This window comes from Microcaecilia unicolor, chromosome 7, assembly GCF_901765095.1.
Source record: "Microcaecilia unicolor chromosome 7, aMicUni1.1, whole genome shotgun sequence".
In the NCBI taxonomy this organism is placed as follows: Eukaryota; Metazoa; Chordata; class Amphibia; order Gymnophiona; family Siphonopidae; genus Microcaecilia; species Microcaecilia unicolor.
Window position 1 is genome coordinate 200,682,076 of NC_044037.1, and position 25,588 is coordinate 200,707,663.

The 25,588-nt window shown below is 42.0% G+C and overlaps 1 protein-coding gene across 1 annotated transcript in view; it reads left to right on the plus strand.

Annotated features, from left to right (window-relative positions):
- The window catches only part of DNAH7 (dynein axonemal heavy chain 7), a 525,690-nt gene that overhangs the window by 391,201 nt on the left and 108,901 nt on the right, over positions 1–25,588 (plus strand). Inside the window, 3 exon segments of the mRNA XM_030210108.1 lie at positions 4,837–5,022; positions 13,380–13,543; positions 20,529–20,683. Coding sequence (XP_030065968.1) covers positions 4,837–5,022; positions 13,380–13,543; positions 20,529–20,683 — 505 coding nt within the window.

Below are 25,588 nucleotides of genomic sequence, written 5' to 3' on the forward strand. Positions count from 1 at the left end.
ATTCTGCAAATAGCTACTTAACTTACATGGAGTGTATTTGCAAAGAGAAGAGCATGGAGACACATTAGCGGGGCTCCCAGGGCTGCCGCACTTAGGTGCTCTCATTGGCTGATGTAGTGATCATGCCTAAATATTAGGCAAGTAGATATCCAGTTACACTAGTATTCTATAAAGGAACATAGGTACCTTTGTTCCTTTATAAAGGCTTATCCTCCAGTGCTCAATTCTAAATGTCCTGTTATAGAATTGCTCACTTACCTCCGGCTTCTATGTAGCGCGCCTAGAGATCTGTGCTGAAATCCAGGCGTATTCTATAACAATCCACATAACTTAATTGACTTAACAAGCTAATCAGTGTTGATAACAGCACTTAACAAGCAATAATGAACACTAATTGGCTCCTTATATAGAATCTGGCCATTAAAGGGTAATTTTTAAAACTGTGGGGAAATGCTATGTCTATAGGTAATTTAACCTCTGAACTTTGCACCAATTCTCTAAGGGAAAGACATTCCTTTTAATGATTGTCTGGAAAAAAGTGCCTACAGAGATTTGCAACTGCTTTTTCTGTGCGTAGTTTTGAAAATGCAAAGCTGTTTGGCCTTACAATACCATGAGCCCACCTTCTTTTTCCTGCAAGTAAACAAAAGTATGCATGCTGTCAATCTCCATAGGCAGAAAAAGGTTGGACAATTTTCAGACAGTCTATATGACCAGCTAAGTGACTTTTGAAAATTGCCCTTATATTAAGGCTTGTCATCACAATTAATAGTTTGTATTTATACTGAACAATATGATGTATTTGTTGGAGACGAGAAGTTAGATGTCTACAAGCTTTACCTCTCTTTCATAGTGAAATGAAGTGTTAAAGACTATCGCCTTGTTTCATAACAGTTTTTATGTTGACAGGCAGGATTGAATCAAGCGCACAAACAGGTGCAAGGACACAAGAGCTCTCCCAAAGCCTAGAACTAGTGTGAAGTTTTGAGCATGTTTGGGGATCATCTCAGTCCCTCAGTTTATTTTTCTGCCTGCTGAATAAATGCAGAAACTAAGGTCTCTCATATTCAAGAGGTTTTTTGCCTCCATAGGATTGTTTTTCCAAAAAATATTGGTTGCAACCCTAAGTGGATAGGAAGGCAGTACTTTTGAAGCTGACATCACAGGAAGTGGTGAAATGGGTTGCCTGTCGGGATCCTTCATCTAAGATAAATGTCACTTTAGCTCTTTTGCAGTTCTTGAGATGGAATGGTTTTGAATGAGATACCATGAACTTTCACTGTTTGTGATTCATTCTTCAAAGTTATTGATAAAATTCACTGATTAAGAACTTTTAAAGAAGGTGAACACAAAGTTGGTTATGAGGGAGGTTTTTGACCAGTGATTAAATCGTTGCTAAAGAGTAACCCCCTCAACTGGCTTGTTCAGGGTCAGGGTTGATGTTTCATTCAACATCTGAGGTCTTTTCCTCCTTGATAGCATATTGTGTGAATCTGGTCCGTCCACTTAGGGTTGAAATATTCAGTTGTTTTTCCAAAGACATTTATTTTGATAGGGCCCAATAGTTATCCTGATATTTCCCTTAGCCACAGAAAGTAACCCTGAATATCTTTGCAGACTACCTTGGCACGATCTGTATAGTACCGGGGCGGTGAATGGGTGTTCCTCCAAGTTAGCTAGTTAGTGGAGATATTCAAATTTTTAACTGCTCACTATCCAGATAGCAGTACTGAATATCTAGATTTTATTTAAATGTGCAACTGTGCTATACTGGTGGATGTCCAAATGCAACCTAGCCAGAGTCGTCCTGTTTGTATTAAAGGGTATTCACAGCAGTTTCTTCCAACACTGGTTGGATAGTCCACCTTGGCTCCAAACTTACTCAGGGGAAATGATCTCAGCCCAAAAGACTGATTTGTATCAGTCTTCTGGAGCTCCAAGTGATATTATACTCCCTGATGTTTGGATGTTTGTGCATCTTCTCCAAGATTGCTCAGTGCTTGTTTAGGTAGACAAATCAAGTTGCAGCAACAGGAAGCAGCAAGAATTTGGGACTTTATTATCTCCAGTCACATGCAACTCAAGCAACCTTTATCCTAGACATTTAGAACCAGATAGTGGATAGGCTCAGCAGAGGTTTACTACTTTATGAGTGAAGTCTAGACCAGCAGAGCCTGGGTAACTTCCCAAGTAGACCTCTACGCCAGCAATGAAAATTCAAAGTCACCTTTCTGTTGCTCATTGTGCCCATTCCTGGATTGACTGGCAAAGGTGTGCTGACCATAAATTGATCTTGACCCATCCTCTATGCTTATTCCTCCATTCCTCTCATAGCTAAGACCCTGTATAAGTTTCAAAAGAGGACTGGCATAATGATCCTTATTAAACAAACTGGCCTCATTTGAATTGGCTCCCTCTTATCAAAAGACATGCAGTTTCTCATCTGTGCAAGCTTCAAATATTTCCATTGCTGATTACACAAAACAAGGGAACCCTGATAGCACTGGCAACATAGAAATTGATCAGTGTTTAGTTTCCACTCAAGGCCCCCCAATGACTACACAGTACATATTGGTCACTGCAAGAAAACAATCTAGCAGACTTACTTACACTTTTAAATGGAAGATGTACTCCATCTGGTTTTTACAATGGTCATGACCCCATTTGGTGCCTTGTTGATGCCATCTATACCATCTTTACTGGCTTGGGCTGCAAATATCCTCCATCAGAGTACATCTCACTGCACTTTCAGCCTATCATGCTCCCATTGATAGGCTCCTAGATTCTCAATATTCTATCATTTATTGGTTTATAAAAGGGCTTATTCATGTCAAACTACCATTATAGAAATATCCTGTGTCTTGGGACCTCAGTGTTCTTACATGTCTCATGAAGTCATCTTTTGAGCCAATGGAGTCCTCTTTACTGCGCATATCACCTGGCAAGTACTATATCTAGTAGCAGTTTCTTCAGTTAGAAGAATAAATTTCAAGCCTTAGTTATCCATAGTGCACCCTATGTTTAGAAATCTGTATGTGAAGTCCTTCTATACTCAGAACTGCAAGAGGGCTCCTGCTTAGTACCTCAAAAGAAGTGAATCTACCAGCAGGGCTACCCAGCTCTTTCTCTTATTTGACCCTGACACAGTTGATATTACAGTAGTCAAGTGAATTCTGGCAAATTAGCTAGCATCATTCATCTAGTATTGTTAAGAACAAACTGGTATTCTTCTAACAAGAAAAGGGGAACATCATGAGATCAGAGCAACTGCAGGCACCATGGCCCTTCTGACCAGTCCAAAAAATGTGGGCAGGTCAGAGGCAGTATTGGGGTGGTGTTGAGAAGGCGCTGGCAGGTATGCAGGTGCTGGCAGTATTCAGTGCCAGCACCCACATAGCTAAGTGGATGAATTTAATTCACCCGCTTAGGTACGAGGGTGCTGACACTGAGTATCAGGCCAGCACTCACATAGCTGGAAACTCCTTCCCAGACTGATCACCTCACAAAGAGCAGGCCCCATGCGATCCTCCTCCCTGAATGAGCTGGCCTATTCCAATTCCTCCCCCCTTCCCTGTGAAATGACCTCATGGTACTGCAGAGTACCGCAAGATGGCAGCCATTTCCTGGAAGCAATTCCCCTAGGGGTAGGAGTGAATGGGCTTCACTCCTGCCCCCAGCTCCCCCACTGGACCACCAGGCAGAGCAGGTAGGCCCAGGGAGGGCCTATAGTGATAGCGGGTGGGGGGGGGGGGGGTTGTTTTATGGTTGAGGGTGATTGGAAGGAGCCTTCTCATTTGGAGGAAGATTGGAAGGCCTGGTGGGGATTTTTAAGTTATGCAGGTGCCAGCTCAATATTCAGCCAGGGCCTGCATAACTGTCTTTGTCTCATGTAGGCCAGGCTGAATATTGTCTGGGATCCACATAAGCTCCACTGAAATTTGCCCCCAATGTTTAGTGCCGGATCCCGGACATGGCTCGGCACTAAATATCTGAGGCTAATCTAGCTGAAGACAGTAAGTGTTTAAAAAAAATTGCTGACTGCTACTGGCTGAATATTGGCTGGATTGTTTCTCAACTGTAACAGCTGTTTTCTGTAGATAGCAAGACTAATCAGGTGCACCTTTCCTCTCATCTCCTTGAGCACTGCATTCCTTCTTGAGCTATAGATCTAATTGAGGAACTGGGGAGACAGCTGCATGCAGGAAAGGCTGCACATGCTTAGAACATTACGGTAGTTCTGAGCTCTGAAAGATCTCAAATGTCAACCTATATATGACTCTTTTAGGAAATCTTTGAAAAAAAATTTTATTTGACAGGATCACAATTTAGTTATTAATATGTTATGCTCTTAGCACATGATTTATCACCATTTTCTTTGCAATTGTTATTTGTTGTTAATCTATAACTTGTAAACTGTTTTTGATCCGAAATTGTTACCCACTTTGAATCTATATAGGGACAAGGCAGGCTACAAATGTCAATTTAGATTAGATTAGATTCCAGTGACTTCAAATGATATCACCCACTTGTGGTGAGAAACAATGTTTTTTCTGAAACTTGGAACTAAACCACCATGCAAGCATATATATTATTTTAATTTATTTAAATCATTGTTTCTTTATTAAAACAATTTCTACAATTTTATAATTTACTTTATTATATGATTCCATTCAAGTCAATAAAAGATAACACTATGGTCCTTCTTAGAGGATAATCTCCATTATTTTTTTATAATGAATGTGATGTGCAACATTGAATATAATAGCTGGTTCATAAAATAAGATTATGACACAATATTTTCACCCCTTCATATGTCTTTGTCTTTTTGTTTTTGAGGTTGACTTGTGCAGCAAAAAATTAGATCGAGCTGAACAATTGATTGGAGGACTTGGGGGTGAAAAAACTCGCTGGAGCCAGTCTGCTTGGGAACTTGGGAAGCTGTACATAAATCTAACAGGAAATATTCTTATTTCATCAGGAATTGTAGCCTACCTTGGAGCCTTCACATCTAGCTATCGACATGTAATGATTTCAAGATAGCATTATCTGTTTGTTAATTTTAATGTGTATTCATAGCCTGTTATGATGCAGGGAATGGGTGTGGACTGTTCAGTGCATATGGTACTTTACCATGTGCTGTCACTGTTGCAGTTAGTAAAGACTCCACTGTTGAGTATGAAGAGATGTATAATGTGTTGGTGAGTGATCAATCTTAAATGATCAATGAATGAAGGAAAAAGCCTCAAAGTACCAAGGTTAATAGATATCCCTTATGGTACCAATTCAATCCCGTATGCCGAATACTCGGTCATTTCTAGGGATTAGATATTTATCATCAGCTTAAAAAACCTCCTTACGTGTATGTGCGCACGATGTACAACAGATTTGTGGGGCGCTTAGTATCTTAGATCTCGCTCCTAACTGTCATCATTCACATACACAATTAATTTTTGTTCACCAAAAGGGACTTAGCTTGTGTTGGACTTTCGCATGCAGTCCTCAGATCGTCTCATCAAGATCTCCCCTGAGCCAGAGTGCATATAAGCTTATGGTACGAAATAATGGCACATTTAGAAACTGATTTTCAGCTGAAAGAAGTCTTCATGAGGGACAATATATTTATAAAGTGATACTATAATAGTTGGAGCTTCATTATTCAAGACCTTGTAAATAAATAACAAGACCTTGAATTGAATCCACCAAGCTACCGAGAACCAGTGATGAGCAGACAAAACACGCGTAGTGTGTTCAAACTGTAAGCACCTTGTCACAAAATGCCTAGCCATCCACCTCGTGTTCCCCTCCGCGGTCACTTAGAGGGTCTATCCCCAGCACAACTCCAGTCTGCCTGCACCTGCTGCTTGTGCTCTACACTAGCACCCTCCCCCACCGACTGGGTCACAACTGCCTTTGAGTGAGTCTCCCGCTCTCAAGTTATCCCCAATGATATTGGTTAAAATTAGGTCATGTATTAAGTGATACTTCCCTTTTTTGGAGTGGGAATTTAGAAGCCCTATATTGAGTGGGTTGTGTCTGGGTGTAGGAAGAGATTTTTGGGGCTTCCAATGAACTAAGAGTCTTACCTGGGTTGGATGGGAGTGATACGTACTTCTGTCAAAGCGGTAACCCCACATTACAGGGAATGGTTGGAATAAGCACATGTTGTAAAAGAGAGAGATGAACCACAATAAAAAAAGGGTTAATGCTAAAACGTCTGTGAAACAAAAATGCCATAATGGAGCAATGATGGGAGGCGTACCTCCGAAGGTCTCTGAAGGAGCATACAAAGGAGCAGTACGTGCTCCTTATGTGTGCTTCTTCGGCACTCGCATGCGGTGTGCTTCATCCTGATTTTAATTATGGATTTAATGATAATAATGAGTCCAGCAGTACTCCTAAATAATGAACTTCCTTCAGTATCAGAACTAGACATTCAGACCTTTTTAAAAATGTTCAGTTGGAAGCAGTTTACGATCATCCATTTCTTTAACACTTTAATGCAGAAAATTAGGTACTTACTCATTGAACTAACCAAGAGGTCCTTTTACCAAGATGCAGTAAAAGGGGCCCTGCAGTGGCATCAACATGTGCATTTGCTGCGCACTGAGGCCCCCTTTTACCACAGCGGGTAAAAGGAGGTTTAAAAAAAAAAAGAAGGAAATAGCTGTGTGGTAAGTTAAGCAGTTGCCATGTGGCCATATCCTGGGAGAGTCCTTCCCACTTCCTATTTACCCAATTACCACTGAGTAAGCCCCTGGTGCTAAAATAATAAAAATAATTTCAGAGTGAAGGAAATGGCGTGCGTCACACATTAGAATTACTGCCAGGCTCCTGCGGTAGCCTGACGGGCCGATTTGCTGCATGCCATAGCTGCAGTAGCCCTACTGTGGCTTTGAAAAAGTGCCCCCAAACTTTCTACAGGGAAAAGAATTGTAAATCATCAGCATAAAGTTTATAGTTCAAATCTAAACATGAAAGAAGTTTACAAATTGGAGTCATATAGATATTAAACAACATTGCCGATAATGCTGATCCTTGTGGCACTCCTGATTCAGTCATGACCCAGGTTGAAACATTCACTTGTCTTACTTGAAACTGATATGTACTTAAAATGATGAAAACAATTCAAGTACTTTTCCTGTTATCCCTAAATTGGCTAAATGGTTAATCAAAATAGTGTGACTGATGGTGTCAAAAGCAGCCAAAATGTCTAGAGTGACATAACATAATGCAGTCCCCAGTCAAATCCCCACTTGATGGTATCAACAACTGATACCAACAAGGTCTCTGTATTATGTTTCAATCAAAAGCCAAACTGATGGCTATCAAATAGTCCATTAATCTCAATGAAATCCTGTAACTGTTGGAGGACTAAGTTTTGATAGCTTGTATTGTCCCTTCACTAAACTTATAATAGATTCAACAATATCCTCCTTCAGAGCTTTAAAGACTAACAGAGAACATGGATCCAGAGTGCATGAGTAATTGCATTAAGCACTTCCTCTGATGATACAAGTGTAAATACATTCCATTTTGTAGTATTGTTAATGAAATATGGTGAGGATAATGGAATTGGCAAAGAATCAAAAGTTTTTCTAGTAAGCTGAATTTTGGTGCAAAAAGCTTTTGCAAACTCTTATGAGGAAATTATATTATCCTCCAACGGGATAGAAGATTTATTAGCAGTTAATTTCCTTTCTAATGTAAAGAGATCCTTCATCCTTCTAGGTGATGATGTTATTTTTTGATTAAAATAATCTTTTTATAGATATTATAGACAATACTTGATATTGCTTAAGCCCCTTGGCATAAGACTCCTATGTCTTATGTGATTGATAGATTTATTTTCTCCATTTGCATTTTAAATGTCTTAACTTCTGCTTCTCAGATCTTAAATCATTATTATACCACGAAGCATTATGATGCCTGCAGTTTACACGTCCCTTTAATGAGGCGATCTGAATGATTACTTCCCATAATGATGTTCTTCACCGCTTTGTGGCCTCACCAAATAGTAGGCTTGATAAATATTTTATTATAGAATACCATATGGCTTTTTGGTCTTTGAGTTCATACTTGTTTTGCAAGATATTTTTGGAAGTCGCAGAATAGGTAAAAAAAACTTTTGAGAATAGGGCATAGTTAATGCACTCTAAGATGTTACGGTACACAAATTTTTCCCAAAGATATAATTTGTAAAAGGGGAGGAGTATGAGGAGAAATCTGTAGTGAAAGGTGCTGTTAAGAAATCTTTACATGAAAATAAATTTGACAGTAAGAGGATGAATAATAGTGTTTGTGAAATTGGATTGGAAGCATAGAATAATTATTTTATATATTTTATTTCAGCAGTTTTATAGCCCACTAATCAAAAACAGATTTCTTCAGGGCAGATAAAAACCTACACACGAATTAGAGTAATTTTTAGGAAAACTTTTCCTTCCTTTTCTTTCTTTTCAGTTAAATTATTTAGGACCTTTAAAATCTAAAGACAAATTTTCAGCATGACACTACCCACACCATTTAATATACATGTAGAACGTTACACAAATATCTTATCTGAATAAACTTTTACTTGTTATAAGTGCATGGACACTTTTATGGATCTTATACAGATATCCCCGGATTCTATATAGCGTGAATTGAGATCTGCGCCAATTTAACAATGCTCGCAACTCAATAAGCTAATGAGCGCTGATATCAGCACTTAACAAGCAATAATGAGCACTAATTGGCACTGATTAGAATTTAGGTGCACAACTCACTAAGCACATTCTGTAACGATGTGTGCCAAACTTCTAACACACGCAGGCAAAAAGGGCATGGTTGTAGGCGGGGAAATGGGTGTTTCATGGGCATTCTGAAATTTACACACCTACTTATAGAATATGGCCCAGTGCACCAAAATCTACGTGCTGGGATTTATGCCACATTTTCATTGGTGTAAATGGATGCATGTAGATTTAGGCGCTGAAATATCAACTAATCATATTCTATACTCGGCACCTAAATCTAGGTGCTGATTATAGAATACACAGCACAGATTTCAGCGCAGATTTTTTAGGTGCCATGTATAGAATCTCCCCCATAGTGACTGAATATCACCACTAACCCCCAGATTCTATAAACAGCGACTAAAGTTCCACATGCAAATCAGCACACTTAGCTGATTTGTGCACAGAAATTAATTGGGTAACAAGCCAATCAGTGCTGACAATTAGATGTTAACAAGCAATTATTGGTACCAATTGGTACTAATTAGGATTTACACACATAGCTTGCTAAGCATATTCTATAAAGCAATGTGTCTAACTTGTCACGTATATCTCAGAAGGGGCGTTTACGTGCAGTGTTATAGAATAAGCCCAATTCGTGCCTAAATTTGTCATGTGGTTTTACACCAGGTTTTAGTTGGCATAAATGGCTGCGACTAAATTTAGTCGCAGGAACGGGCATTACATGTATTCTATAAACCATGTCTAACTTTAGCCAAGATTTATAGAATAGCGCTAAGCTCGTTTTTTTCTGGCGCTGATTTTTTATGTGCCATATATAGAATCTAGTCCTAACTGTCCCCTGGCCTGCCTTACATCCCACCTAGACCTAAGTTTAGGGATACATGTTACCATCCAGGTCGCGGGGCCTCTTTTCAGAGAGCAAGATCTTCTCAGAAGTCTCAGCCCTTTCAAGGTGACAGGTGGGCCGTCCTTTCCAGTAACAGAAACCAGCCCACAGCCAGGTCCGTCCAATGATGGGGCCCTGGTCCATATCCAGCCAGTTATTGGGGGCAGACTGTCCCTATTCCTGGTGGAGTGGACCAGGGTAACATCCGTCGAATGGGTCTTGGAGGTTATCAGAGACGGCTACAAGTTAGAATTGGCTCGTCCGATAGTAGACTCTTTTCTGGAATCTCCTTGCAAATGTCCCACCAAGGTGCAGGCCATTCAACACACCCTCCTCAACTTACAATGGCTGGGTGCTGTCCAGCCTGTACCCCCAGCAGAAAGGGATGCGGTCGATACTCCATTTATTTTGTGGTGCCATAAAAGGGCGGTTTTTGGCGACCCATCTTAGATCTCAAATGCGTCAACAGGTCCTTACTGGTTCGGCTTTTCCGCATGGAAACCCTCCGATCGGTGATCGCAGTGGTACAGCAAGGGGAGTTTTTGACCTCTCTTGATCTCAAAGAGGCCTATTTATGCATTCCAATCTGGCTTCCCCACAGGCGCTTTCTTCGCTTTACAGTGCTTGGTCATCATTTTCAATTCAAAGCGATGCCCTTTGGCCTAGCCACAGCGTCTCGGACCTTTTCCAAGGTCCTCGTAATGGTTGGGGCCTATCTCAGGAAGGAAGGGATTCAGGTCCATCCCTATCTAGATGGCTTGTCCGAACAGGAATAGTTTCTCTTCCTTCAGCTCGAGCACAGCAGTCACAGGCTCAGTTACAAGCGCTGTTTCAAACTCTGAACCCATGGGCTTGGGACTATGTACAAGTTCTAGGTTCCATGGCCTCCATCTTGGACGTGGTAAAGTGAGACAGAGCTCACATGTGCCCCCTCCAGTGGCACCTTCTGAGCCATTGGTCTCCACTCTCGGAGGATTACGAGGTTCGGGTGCCATGTTCGGCCCGTCTTCACACAAGGAGAGGAGGAGTGGCCTAGTGGTTAGAGTGGTGGACTTTGGTCCTGGGGAACTGGGTTCTATTCCCACTGCAGGCACAGGCAGCTCCTTGTGACTCTGGGCAAGTCACTTAACCCTCCATTGCCCCAGGTACAAATAAGTACCTAAGCCACATTGAGCCTGCCATGAGTGGGAAAGCGCGGGGTACAAATTAAAAATAAAATCTTGTACTGGTGGTTCATTCAAAAGAAATTGGTGTCGGGCATTCCTCTGGCAACCCTGGACTGGAAGATAGTGACCACGGATGTGTCACTGTCTGGCTGGGGGGCTCATTGCCTGCAACAGACGGCCCAGGGCGTTTGTACTTTGATGGAGGCATCATGGTCTATCAACTGCTTGGAGTTACCGACGATTCGTCTGGCCCTTCGGAAGTTTTTGTCTCTTCTCCACGGTTTCCCAGTTTGAGTTCTTTTGGACAATGTGACAGTGGTCGCCTACGTAAGCCGTCATGGGGACCCAAGGAGTGCACCCCTAGCATGCGAGGTGGCTCTGATCTGCCATTGGGCAGAGACTCATCTCTCTTTCTTGACAGCGGCTCATATAGCGGGGTCACAGAATGTGCAAGCGGACTTTCTCAGTCACCACCAGTTGGAGCAGGGGGAGTAGATGCTGTCCCCTCTGGCCTTTGATCAGATAACTGCCCATTGGGGGATGCCAGAGATGGACTTAATGGCCACTGCATTCAATGCGAAGGTTCCCCGTTTCTTCAGCAGGGGACGAGAGCTGGGCTCAGAAGACATTGATACCCTTCTTCAACCTTGGCCCAGGGGCCTGCTCTATGCCTTTCCCCCATGGCCAATGGTGGGCAGGTTACTGACTTCCATTGCCAGTCATCCCAGTTGAGTGATCCTAGTGGCCCCAGATTGGCCCAGACAACCCTGGTACGCAGATGTGATCAGACTTCTGTTCGATCGTCCTTTTCTGCTACCGGCGCAGGACGGTCTCCTGCTGCAGGGGCCAGTCACGATGGAGGATCCCTCCCCCTTTGATCTTACAGCCTGGCCCTTGAAAGGGCGAGGTTGAGAAGAAAAGGGTATCCAGATGAGGTTATCGCCACGATGCTGTAGGCTCGGAAAAGATCCACCTCGATAGTTTATGCTAGGGTGTGGCGTACCTTCGATTCGTGGTCTGCGAGTTCGGGATTGTCAGCGGCTTCGGCTTCAGTATCAGTTATCCTCACGTTTCTTCAGGAGGCTGTACAAAAATCACTCTTGTTGAGCTCTCTTAAGGTACAGGTGGAAGTTCTGGCATGTTTTAGAGGCCGGCTTCAGGGGGCGTCCATCGCCTCCCACCTGAATGTGGTTCATTTCTTTAGGGGCATAAATCATTTGTGCCCTCCTCATGTACCAGTTCTGCCATCCTGGAACCTTAATCTAGTTCTCAAAGTACTTCAGCGTCCTCCTTTCGAACCCTTATTGGGGATTACGATTAAGGATCTCACCTTGAAGGCGATTTTCCTAGTAGCCATTACTTCCGCTCAGAGAATTTCAGAGTTGCAGGCCCTTTCTTGCAGAGACCCCTTCCTGCATTTTACGGAGGCGGGGGTATCAATTAGGACATTTCCTTCGTTTTTGTCCAAGGTGGATTCTCTTTTCCACTTGGGGCAGTCCCTGCATTTGCCGGCCTTCCGCCGGGAAGATTACCCTGAGCAATTCCAGGCTCTTCGCTGCCTGAACGTGAGACAGGCTCTTCTCAGGTATTTGAAGGTGATGATTTCGTCTTTCTGACCATCTCTTCGTCCTTTTTGGAGGCAGTAAGAAGGGTCATATGGCGTCCAAGGACACCATAGCCCATTGGTTGCGGGAGGCCTTTTCTTTGGCATATGTGTCATTGGGCAAGCAAGCCCCTTTGCAAGTTCATGCTCATTCTACGTGAGCTCAAGCTTCCTCCTATGCAGAGTCCCGTTTGGTTTCTCTGGAAGATATCTGCAGGGCAGCTACATGGGCTTCGGTCCATACATTCACTCGTCATTATCAGATGGATGTGGCAGCTCGTCAAGATGAGGTGTTTGGCTCGTCGGTGATTTCTGCCTGGTTGGGGGTGTCCCGTCCTACTTGAGGACTGCTTGGGTACATCCCACAAGTCTCTGGATTGATCTGTGGGACGCCATGGAAGGAAAAATTAATTCTTACCTGATAATTTTCTTTCCATTAGTCCCAACAGATCAATCCAGAGGCCCCCCCCTGGGTATACTGTCTGCGGTTGGTTAGTTTTTTTCAGGTTCCGTTGTTCTGAATGTTTCTTCCTTTGATTAAAAAATAAAATAAATAAATATAGAAGTGGTGGAAGTATGTTGGGCAATTGGTTTGACAAATGTCAGGAGAGTTTTCTATTGTTTCCATTCCACTGCTTTGGTATCGTTCATACTGAGGTTCAGCTGGCTGCACAGGTCCACATATAGCAAACCTCAGAGGTTCTCTCTATCTCCACCTGCTGGTAGAGGGACACAACCCACAAGTCTCTGGATTGATCTGTTGGGATTAATGGAAAGAAAATTATCAGGTAACAAGTAATTTTTCCTTGTGCATTCGCCTCCTACTGCAACTGCATAAATGGTTTTGAATATCAATCTCCTATTATATATGCACAAGCATTGTACATCATAGGTTAAAAATCAACAGAAAGTTGCATTAAACTTCAGCATATGGAGTTAAATATGCAGCTTCCCACAGAGGTACAGTATGCACTTTTCTTTTCCAGATGCAAACAAAGGAATGGGAAATTTTATGTAAAAAAAGAGATATCCCCTGCTCTGATGATTTCTCCCTTGCTGGAACTTTAGGAGAACCTGTGAAAATCCGAGCATGGAACATTGCTGGCTTACCCTCTGACAACTTTTCCATTGATAATGGCATCATCATTTCGTAAGTAATCATTTGAAGGTTTTTCAACTCAGTTTTTCTGATATGGATTTGCTTTATGGTCAGTGTGCAAATGGGCATTGGAACAATTTTCACAGGAAAACCCTTAATAGCCAATTGGCTGATTCATACTTTATGTGGGATAGAGAAATAGAAGTTTAAACTGCAATTATTAAACATAGGTTATAAGCTGCCTAAAATTCAGGGCTAAAGGCCTTCACCTGCTGCTTCTTCTTCTTTTTTTAAATTTTTTTTTAAACTTCTGCAGAGGGACTAATGGAAAATATTTGTTCTTTGGTGAACACCGCCTGTCATTAGGGAAGATATTTAAGAGAAAATAATTGTCATGGCCTACCAAATATATTTGAGGCATGCAAGAACAGCAGCATGAGCCATCAAAGAAGCTTCTTTAACTCCCACTGTTCCTTCCAGAGACATGCTTACAAACACTTATTGACCCATAGATATATATGCTTTTTATCTGTCAGTGCCCCTCAAACATGAATATATTTTTGCCTGAGGCAAATGCTGCTGTTTACCTGTGGGGATGCTTCTAGAAAAATCACCATAACAAAGGATAAGTCCAGAATTATGTGTTCAGTAGCCCCCAATTTTTTTAAAGCACTTATGAATTTGGCACTTTTTTTGGCTCTGAGAGCATTTTGATGCTGAAGAAAAACTCTAGAAGATTAAGAAGTCCGTAGCACAGAAGTTGACTGATTTTGAATTGTCTAACGGGTCATCTTCACTGCTTGTTACCTCTAGTCCCTTACTAAAGGGTTGCTGCATGGCAACCTGGAACTACCACCGGCCCAACACGGCCGCTGGTGGTAGTTCTGCCTCAAGCACATTTCTGGCAGTATGGAAAATAATTCCATAATTTCTAGTGTGGCGTTAACCTGGTGGTAATCAGCGCTGCCTGGTTATCACTGGGTTAATGCGGGAGCCCTTACCGCCACCTCAGTGATCCCCCCCCCTCCCCGCATGCCCACATGGTAAGAATAATCTTACTGCATGGCCATGTCTTTTTTAGAGGCTTTTTACCTGCTGCAGTAAAAAAGGGCCCTGGTGTGCGGCAAAAACAGCCCCCACCGCTACCACAGGGCCCTTTTTACTGCAGCTTGATAAAAGGACCGCACAGTGACCTAGAGTCTTGCAAAGACAAAAAATGGAGCATAGTACCTTTTCACAGCAGGCATTAGTTTCAGTCAAGACAAATGTATGGTAACTAAGTAAATGTAATTAGTTACTGTACTTAAGTAAAGGTTTTGCCACTTTTACTTGTAAAGTAAAGAAAACATTTGTTACTTTTACTGAAGTAATAATTTCACCAATTCTTACTACTTTTACTCAGGGCCAGATGCACTAAACCTTAACGACCCTCTAACAACCTTTTAACGAAGGAAATTCCTAACCTTTGCATGCATTAAAGGCCTTTTTCCAACAAAGCAAGCAGCTAACTACCATTGTAATGTGGGCGATTCGGGATGCACTAACAATACCGACGATCACACCGAATCATTCACCGCGACATATTAAACGTATGGTCAGAGCAGTCGTAAAGGCCTGAGCTGTCATCTCCCCGCTGCCCCCTGCACCATAAAAATCAAAGCTGGCATGTTTAAACAGAAAAGTGAGATAAAAAAAATAAAAACACCACAAACACTGGCTCCCCGCTTTCCCCTGCATAAAATATAAAAGCTTTACAAACATCAAAAAAGAATCGGGAGGGGACAAAGGCGCTCATCAGGAGCGTCCTGTATGGATGGCCTTGCCCCTCCCCCCCGAGATCGCTGCTGTTCCCCGCTTCCACACTTTACTAAATTAAAAACTGAAAATAAAAATCTAAACTTTTGCGGTGCCGGGTCCCCCTCCCTTCCTGTCTCGATCTTCTTCTTTTCCCAACACTGCTCCGCCTCCCGCCATCCTCCCCCCTTGCCCCGCCCCCTGATTTCGTCATCGCCGTTCCCCCCTCCAACGGACCCCCCCTCCGCTTTACCGGCTGTGCAGCGCCTCTCACCTGTGTGTGAAGGCACTGCACGGGATGAAACAACGAATCGTCGATCGCTTCTGCCTCCACCGACGTCTATCTCCTTCTTCCTGTGCCCGCCCTCCTCTGACGTAAGTTTCCTACGTTGGTAACTTACATCAGAGGAGGGCGGGCACAGGAAGAAGGAGATAGATGTCGGTGGAGGCAGAAGCGATCGACGATTCGTTGTTTCATCCCGTGCAACGCCTTCACACACAGGTGAGAGGTGCTGCACGGCCGGTAAGGCGGGGGGGTCCGTTGGAGGGGGGAATGGCGGCGACGAACTCAGTGGGGCGGGGCAAGGGGCGGAGGATGGCGGGAGGCGGAGCAGTGTTGGGAAAAGAAGAAGATCGAGACAGGAAGGGAGGGGGGCCCGGCGCTGCAAAAGTTTAGATTTTTATTTTCAGTTTTTAATTTAGTAAAGGGCGGAAGTGGGGAACAGCGGCGATCTCGGGGGGGGGGGGGGGGGCAAGGCCGTCCATAAAGGATGCTTCTGACGAGCGCCTTTGCCCCCTCCCGATCCTTTTTTGAGGTATGTTTAGTTTTGTAGTGATGCAGGGGGGAGCGGGGAGCCACGTGTTTGTGTTTTTGTTTGTTATTGTTCTGACGTTTGTGGCATGCGCAGAGCATCCAGCATAACGCTTGGCTGCTCTGCGCATGACTTAGGGGCCGATTACTGATGGGGATTACAAATCTTTGATACATTGTACTTTTCAATACCGCACCAAACATGTGCGACTTGTTTTTTTTGGTGCATGCTTCGTTTTTTCAAATTCGTTAGGGAGTTTAACATTTTTGAATTTTTTACGTTTGGTTGATGCATCTGGCCCTCAGTTACATACAATGCTTGCAGTTAAAAGTAAAAAGTAAAAACAAGAAGATGTTGATCATGATTCCTTGGTAAATCAAATGAGACAGCAAAACCTGGAACAGGGTTTTGCTATTGCAAACCTCAGCATTCAAATATCTTAAGTTTTGCTGTTCAGTGAATATAACCTTTGAGAAAAGTGGAGTTGCCTGTGTTTGTTGAATTGGTTACTGGTCTCCAGCCAAACGGAACAGTGATGAGTTAGGTCACTTTGAAGTGGAGATGAAACTGAAACTGGCTATAATTCTTGGTGAACAGAACAGACTGTTGGTCATCCCATGGAAAATTTTACATTGGAGTGACTGTCCTCTGGATCGATAGCCTTTAGAGAGGAAGTCTACTTGTCTGGCCTTGTGTCTGAAAGGTCTCCACACATGTGAAGGTTCACCATAGACTTACAAATTTGCTTAGGTAACTATCAGGCTTATTTTCGAAAGGGAACCCGGCGATCTTCCGACAAAAAAAAGGGAGATCGCTGGAGATCTCTCAATCCCGGCCAAATCGGTATTATCGAAAGCCGATTTTGGCCGGCCCCAATTGCTTTTTTGTTGTGGCACCGGCCAACCTTCAAGGGGACGTGTTGGTAGGGTAGCGAAGGCGGGAAGGGGGGCTGAGCGGGGCAGGGTTAAGAGATGGCCGGCTTCACCTTATTATGAAAAAAAAAACGCCGACTCGAACGAGTATTTCGCCGGGCGGACTTGGTCCATGTATTTTTAGGTTAACATGGACCTTGATCCACACATTCACTTACCATTATTATTTGAAAAGGGTAAAGGTGAGCCTGACTTCAGTGCTGGGCAAAATAGTGGAAACTCTTACAAAGAATAAAATTATGGAACACATAGACAAACACGGTTTAATGGGACAGAGTCAGAATGGGTTCAAACAAGGGAAGTCTTGCCTCACCAATTTTCTTCATTTCTTTGAAGGCGTGAATAAACATGTGGATAAAAGTGAGTCGGTTGATGTTGTATATCTAGATTTTCAGAAATCTTTTGACAAAGGTCCTCATGAGAGACTCGTGAGAAAATTAAAAAGAAATCATGGGATAGAAAGCAATGTTCTGTTGTGGATTAGGAATTGATTACTAGACAAAAAACAGAGGGTAGGGTTAAATGGCCATTTTTCTCAATGGAGGTGGATGAATAATGGAGTACTTCAGGGATCTGTACTGGGTCTGGTGCTATTTAACATTTTTAAAAATGATCTAGAAAACAGAACGATGTGGGGTGATTAAATCTGCAGAAGACAGAAAACTATTCAAAGCTGTCAAAACATATGCAGATTGTGAAAAATTGCAGGAAGACCTTAGGAAACTGGAAGACTGGGCATTGAAATGTCAGATGAAATTTAAAGTGGACAAATACAAAGTGATGCACATTAGGAAGAATAATCCAAATCATAGTTACCTGATGCTAGGGTCCACTTTAGGAGTCAGTATTCAAGATAAAGATCTTGGAGTCATTCAGGCTTATTTTCGAAAGAGAAGGGCGTCCATCTTACGACACAAATCAGGAGATGGGCGTCCTTCTCTCAGGGTCGCCCAAGTCAGCATAATCGAAAGCCAATTTTGGGCGCCCTCAACTGCTTTCCGTTGCGGGGACGACCAAAGTTCACGGGGGCGTGTCGGCAGCATAGTGAAGCCGGGACTGGGGCGTGCTTAACACATGGGCGTCCTCGGCCAATAATGGAAAAAAGAAGGGCGTCCTCGATGAGCACTTGGCCGACTTGGTCCAATTTTTCTTGCAACCAAGCCTCAAAAAGGTGCCCGAACTGAGCATATGACTACCAGAGGGAATCGGGGATGACCTCCCCTTACTCCCCCAGTGGTCACTAACCCCATCCCACCCTAAAAAAAATTTTTCTTTGCCAGCCTCAAATGTCATACCCAGCTCCATGACAGCAGTATGCAGGCCCCTGGAGCAGTTTTAGTGGGTGCAGTGCACTTCAGGCAGGCGGACCCAGACCCATCCCCCCCCTTCCTGTTACACTTGTGGTGGTAAATGTGAGCCCTCCAAAACCCACCACAAACCCACTGTACACACATGTAGGTGCTCCCCTTCACCCCTTAGAGCTATGGTAGTGGTGTACAGTTGTGGGGAGTGGTTTTTTTTTGTTACATTTGTACCCCGCGCTTTCCCACTCATGGCAGGCTCAATGCGGGGGGGAGGGGGGTTGGGGGGCTCAGCACACAAGGTAAGGGAGCTATGTTCCTGGGAGCAATTTATGAAGTCCACTGCAGTGCCCCCTAGGGTGCCCGGTTGGTGTCCTGGCATATGAGGGGGACCAGTGCACTACGAATGCTGGTTCCTGCCATGACCAAATGGCTTGGATTTGGTCATTTCTGAGATGGGTGTCCTCGATTTCCATTATCACCGAAAACCGGGGATGACCATCTCTAAGGATGACCTAAGGACGACCATCTCTAAGGTCGACCTAAATGTTGAGATTTGGGCGTCCCCGACCGTATTATCGAAATGAAAGATGGACGCTCATCTTGTTTTGATAATACGGGTTTCCCCGCCCCTTCACGGAGCTGTCCTGCAAAGGTGGCCCCAAGAAAACTTGGGTGCACCCTTCGATTATGCCCCTCATTGTAGACAATATGCTGAAATCTTCTGCCCTGTGTGTGGCAGCAGCCCAAAAAGCAAAAGGGATGCTAGGAATTATTAGGTAAGGGATGCAAATTAAGACCAAAAATATTATAATGCCTCTGTATCACTCTATGGTGCGACCTCACCTTGAGTATTGCGTTCAATTCTGGTCGCCATATCTAAAAAAAGATATAGTGGAATTAGAAAAGATTCAAAGAAGAGCGATCAAAACGATAAAGGAGTTGGAACTCCTCCCATGTAAGGAAAGGATAAAGAAGTTAGGGATCTTCAGCTTGGAAAAGAGATGGCTGAGGGGGGATATGATTAAGGCCTACAAAATCCTGAGTGCAGTAGAATGGGTAATAGTGAATCGATTTTTCAGTCTTTCAAAAAGTACAAAGACCAGGGGACATGCAATGAAATTACATGGAAATACTTTTAAAACAAATATGATGAAATATGTTTTTCACTCAAAGAATAGTTAAGCTCTGGAACTCATTGCCGGAGGATGTGGTAATGGCAGTTTTTCTGTATCTGGGTTTAAAAAAGGTTTGGATAAGTTTTTGGAGGAAAAGTCCATATTCTGTTATTGAGATGGACATGGGAGAAGCCACTTCTTGCCCCGAGATTGTTTACATGGAGTGTTGCTACTAACTGGAATTCTTCCAGTTACTTGTGACCTAGATTGGCCACAGTATGGCTGTTCTTATGTTCCTCATGTAATAGTAGGGTTGTTCAATTTGTTTTTCAGAATGTCTTTCAGATTTAAAAATCCAACTTAATTTTCTATAAGTCCCATTTCTACGATTTTCAGGTTGCCTTTTAAAAAGAAATTTAAAAAACCCCGCAAATATTTGATTTGTTTTGTTCTCAGCCCTTTGGTAGTCTGTTTTTCCCTCATTTGAAGGCAAGATGTGATGGAGGGGTCCCAATTATGAGAACAGTCCCTTCTGCTTGCCCATGAAGAAAACCAAATTACTTACTTGTGGTGAGTGTTCGCCATGGAAAACAGGATGGAAGGCCTCACATAAGTCTCTCATCTCCCCCTGGAGTTCTGTTTTTTTAAGCTGCAAAAAGAACTGAGGTTTCTCACATGCACAGAGTAAATCCTTCTGGATTATATCACCCCCATCTTTGAAGATTTTCATCCTGATGTCCACAGAGAGCACCCACTACAGGTAAGTAATTTGGTTTTTATGACAAAGTTGTGATTATCTATTACTATCGTTGAACTTTTGTCAATGTGAAAAATATGTTTCCTGTCTAGTAAAGGTGAAAGTAAGGCCTATTTAAGGGTCACCATTTACAATAATTCTCAGTATTCTATCTAAGTGAAAAGTTTAAATGTTAGGGTATTTCTTTCTGGCAATAACCTGTTATTTTATTCACTTTCTTGTTTCAGAAGTCTCGAGCAGTTAACTTGATTCTACCAAATGAATAATACAAATTAGTTAGACCACAGATAATTCAGTCACTGTTTTTTTTTTTTAACTATAGGAATGCAAGAAGATGGCCTCTAATGATAGATCCTCAGGGCCAAGCAAACAAATGGGTGAAGAATATGGAAAAGGCCAATACACTCCATATAATTAAACTTAGTGACCCTGACTTTGTGAGAACACTGGAAAACTGCATCCAATTTGGCACTCCAGGTAAGTGACAACTGCAAGATAATAAAAGTGCAGCTTGCACATAAACCTGTAGAAGCAAATTAACTAGAAATGATAATGATTATAACTAAATTGTATATCAGACTAATAGAAAGCAGATTTTTTTCCTTTTTATATTGATCATTTATCAAGATAGAACTTTATTAACTATAGACACAGCAGGTTATGAGATTCTGCATGTTTGAAGTTTTCTAATTTAGTTGTTTTAATTGTTGTGCCAGGTGTGGCATACTTATGTTCTCATTATAATTCCAGCTTTAAGTTTAAAGCAGCAGTTTATATTCTTTCAGGTTCTCAAATACCTTAAATGTAATAAAGTATAAATGTGTGAAGGGATACAGTCTGTCTAGAAGGTACTGTGCCATTTTCTGAAATGAAGCTATTTAAATGACTTGGTGTGGACATTTTCCCCCAAATTCTATATAGCGTGCCTAGAGATATGCACTGAAATCCAAGCAAATTCTATAACAAGACGCATAAGTTAACAAGCCAATGAGCGCTTATAATAGCGCTTAACAAGCAATAATGAGCATAATAATTAGAATGTACACGCACTAAGCGAATTCTGTAACAAAGTGCGCTAAACTTCTAATGTGTGCAGGCATAAAGAGGCACCGTTATGGGCAGGGAAATGGGCATTTCGTGGGTGTTCCAAAATTTATATGCATAGTTATAGAATATGACCCAGTGTGCGTAAATCTATTTCCTGGGAGTTACGCCACATTTTCGATCATGTAAATGGATGCACATAGTTTTAGGTGCTGAGATATCAACTAAGTTTATAACGTGCCTAAATCTAGGCTCAGCTTATAGAATATGCTTAGTTGGCACTGAATTCCACGCCAGTGTTTTAGGTGCCATATATAGAATCTCCCCTTTTTAGGGTAATTTTATATGAGGGCACTTAGGTTAATATGGCAGTAAGTTGCCTATTTCGTAAAGTCACATAGGAAGTCTTTTACTAAAGTGCATTAACTGTTACTGTAGAAGCGCACTAACAGCTACCACAGTGACATTATGGTTTTGTGCATTAATTTCCATGTTAACTACATATTGTGTTAGGGAGAAGGAACAGGTGGATCATAACAGTTCACAGTTCAAATTTATTTAATATACTGCAAACTCATAACAGCTAAGTGGTTTACAATTATAAAATGAAGTAATATATAAAAGAAATTACGAAAGGAGTGAAAGGGAAGGATGGCCTAAGTTACTGTTTCAGTCATATAAAATATAAATAATATTATAAACATCAACTAATAAGAAAAGACTAACATTAACATTCTTATCACAATTAACAAAAATGAAAATTATATGTAAGACACATGGGGGAGGGGAAGGAAATGCAAAGAAGATTCAAAATATGTAAAAACATTATGGTATGGCTGCTGTAAAAAGAGAGTACACAAATAGGCAATCCAATGGCAAGAGGAAACCAAAAAGGCCTGCTCAAATAAGTGAGTCTTCACAACTGACTTAAATTTTAACAGTGAAGCCTCATGTCTAGGGTCTAAAGTAAGAGTGGGTAAAAAACCAGAAGTTCCAGAGTGAAGATGAACCAAACTTTATTAATCAGTATATTGACTCGACACAACGTTGTGTTTCGGCCAAAGGGCCTACATCAGGAGTCTAAATACTTGAGAACGATAATGATGATCCAGAATTAGCAATGTTGTAAAATACAGTCTGTATTGTAGTGGTCTTAAAAAAGACCTTTGTTCTGAAGCGTGAGCCAGATCTCTCGCATGAGCGTCTCAAGGATTTAGACTCCTGGAACTCCTGGTTTTTTACCCACTGTTTTGTTGTATTGTGACTATCCGTGGGATTTTGTTGAGTTCTCCACGTTTGTGGATTCTCTACTAGGGTCTAAAGTAAGTACATTCCAAAGGGATGGAGCCAATACTGAAAAAACACAATAATCAGGCTTAATGAGATTTAATTTGCTGTACAACCATTTAAGGAGGGGAGGGGGGGACACTTACCACCACCCATTAAGGCAGCGGTAAGGGCTCCCACGCTAACCTGGAGGTAACCGGACAGCACGCGGCACCGCCTGATTACTTCTAGGTAAGCACCGGCGCTACAAAAATAGAAAATAGAAAATATTTTTGTAGCACCGGAAATGGCATGTGCTGAGGGTAGGAACTACCACCAGGTTCCCGTAGTAGCCCAGTAGTAGTTCCTGACTGGCGCACAGCAAGCCTGTTGCCGCATGCCAACTCTTTAGTAAAAGGGCCCCTAAGTGAAGCTGCATTAAGTGCAGCTGAGCTCTTTGCGACCAGGTTCTATGTGTGCTGATACACATGCCCATGCATTAATTCCAGAGGAAATGCTGGGTACCTTTCCTAATAATTAGCACGCAGCCTTTGCACTTAACCACTGCTGGTTTCTACTGTTAGGGTGCACTAAGTGCAAAAACTTAAAGCACTTTATTAAAAGACTCCCAATCTATTTGTCTTTATAAATACTAGCACAAATCCTGTCAAAATGGCATCTAGATTGAAGGCTCAGACATTACACATGCTCAAAATTAGGTGTAAGTGTTGGTACATACTTTATGTGCATACTCAAATTTGTATAAAATGCATGAGTAAATTATAACTGTGCCCATGCTCTACTAAAATTGCTCCCCTCAGCACTTCTACTGTACAAATATGTGTCCACTTGCAAAGCACATGCATTTAGACATCACTTAATTTTATGAGGCTTTTTGGGCATGTAAAACAGTATTGTATGCACAGAAAAGGTTTATAAAATTAATGACTTAATGTATGTATGCATGTATGTATATATGTATTTATTTAGAATCATTTCATACCTGCTGTACTACATAGTTCACAGTGGCTAACATAAAAAACATACATAAGTTAATATCACAATAGATGATGTAACAATGAAAGTATAATCATTGTGCATGCTGTAGTTATACAATAAATGGTGCCTAAAGTTATCTGCAGTCAGCCATGTGATACTGCAATGCCAAAAGACTAGAAAACAAAAATGCCTTAAGCTTCTTCCAATAGGCTATAGAGAAGACCTGATCCTTGTTTCAGCAAAGTAGGTTAACATAACTGATGAAATGTGTAATAGTGTATGCCTTCCAAACAAAGACTGTATTCCAGTCTATAGAGCTTCAAAATTCTGTTGAAATACAAGGGAACCTTCACAAACAAAGCATGATGTTTCAAGGTCAATACTTTGAATTTTACTCTCCACAATACTGGTAGCCAGTGAAGAGAGAATAAACAGAAATATGATCAAAATAAGATACAATAAACAGGCAGCTGTATTCTCCAGGACAAGTGAAACCCTCACAGATGGGTGATATCATCTGACAGAGCCTGCGCAGGTGCTTTTATCTAGCAGTGAAGACAGAACTTTTCACCTGCTGTTGTTACACGGGACCATATTTATCTTTTCAATTTATACGGAACCAATCAAATATGTTTTTCATCATCACCTCTGCACCTTTTTCTTCCATTTTCACTAAAATTCTTGTAAGTCTGTTGCTGTCATGCAGTACTCTTACTGATAGTTAAAGTTTTCATTCGTATGAAGCTTCCTTTATTTTTGATGCAGCTCAGTATAAGCCATGTGGGCCTTGAGTACTGTTTGGGTACTTTTTCAACACGGAGTCATTTGATTTCACTGCATCTATTTTTCTGGATGATATATCCTGAAAGAAGGCCCCCAGTGGCTTCCAGAAGTGCGCCATGTGCAACAAGATCATATTCATCACTGATATTCCCAGTTGATACCTGCAGTGCCTGGGGCCCAACCATGATCTCTAATTGTATGCTGGAGATAGGCATTCATGGTCATGAAAAACAGTACAAGAAGATTTTTGGCGCATATAAGACTGGTCCATTGACATCTGCACAGGAAGCATCAGTGTCCATGGGTCCTGGAGCTGCATTGGACACTGAAGATACATCGACATGCTAAGAGTTCTTAGACCAGGAAAGGAAGCAATAATACATTATATACATACAACATCACTGGTCATTACATCATCCAGGCTCTTAACATCAGCTGTGGGGGCCCATTACAGCGAAAGCCAAGAGTTTTTTAGACCAGGAACAGATCCTCTGCACAGTGCGCCCACTCACAGATGAGCCCCCCACTCTGCTGTAACAAGCCCCCCTTTTTATTAGGGTTAGAGCTCATGTTCAGAGCTAAGGAAAATTACAGAATGCTTCTCTGTTTAGGTAAACAAGCCATACTGTGGGAACGTGGTCACATGTTTTCCAAGTCCAGGTGGCCAGGCTGAACTTTCTGAAAACAAGAACCATCCTCCCCTTTGCATACCAAATTAATTCTTATCTTCCAACTTGTTTTTGTATTTACAAGGAAAGTTACTTTCGGTCAAATATAGAAGATTTCCGAGTTCTTTATCGATCAAAGCAGGGTTGAAAAGCAATCCTTTACATCTTCCATTACATAGGGGGACCCACAAATATTTGTTTGCCCAGAGCCCCAATTTGCACACACAATTTAATAGAATAACAAGCCAATTAGTGCCAATAATTGGCTTTTAACAAGCAATTATTGGCAGTAATTAGATTTACCTGGGACTTACACGCAGCCCCAAAAAAGGGGCACAGAAATGGGAGGGTCATGGGCGTTTTGGGGCAGATCAGGGGCGTGGTTTTGAGTTACTCATGTAATTATAGAATAACGGTGCTCCGTGTGTAAATTTAGGCATGGGCATTTGAACCACATTTTCGTTGGTGGAAATGGTGGTGCCTAAATTTACATGCGACCTCTCTGCTTAAGCGTTATTCTATAAACTGCGCCGAACTTTAGGTGCAGCTTATAGAATACCGCTTAAGCAGGTTTTTTCCTGCACCAATTTTTTTTAGGCACCATATATGGATCTAACCCTTA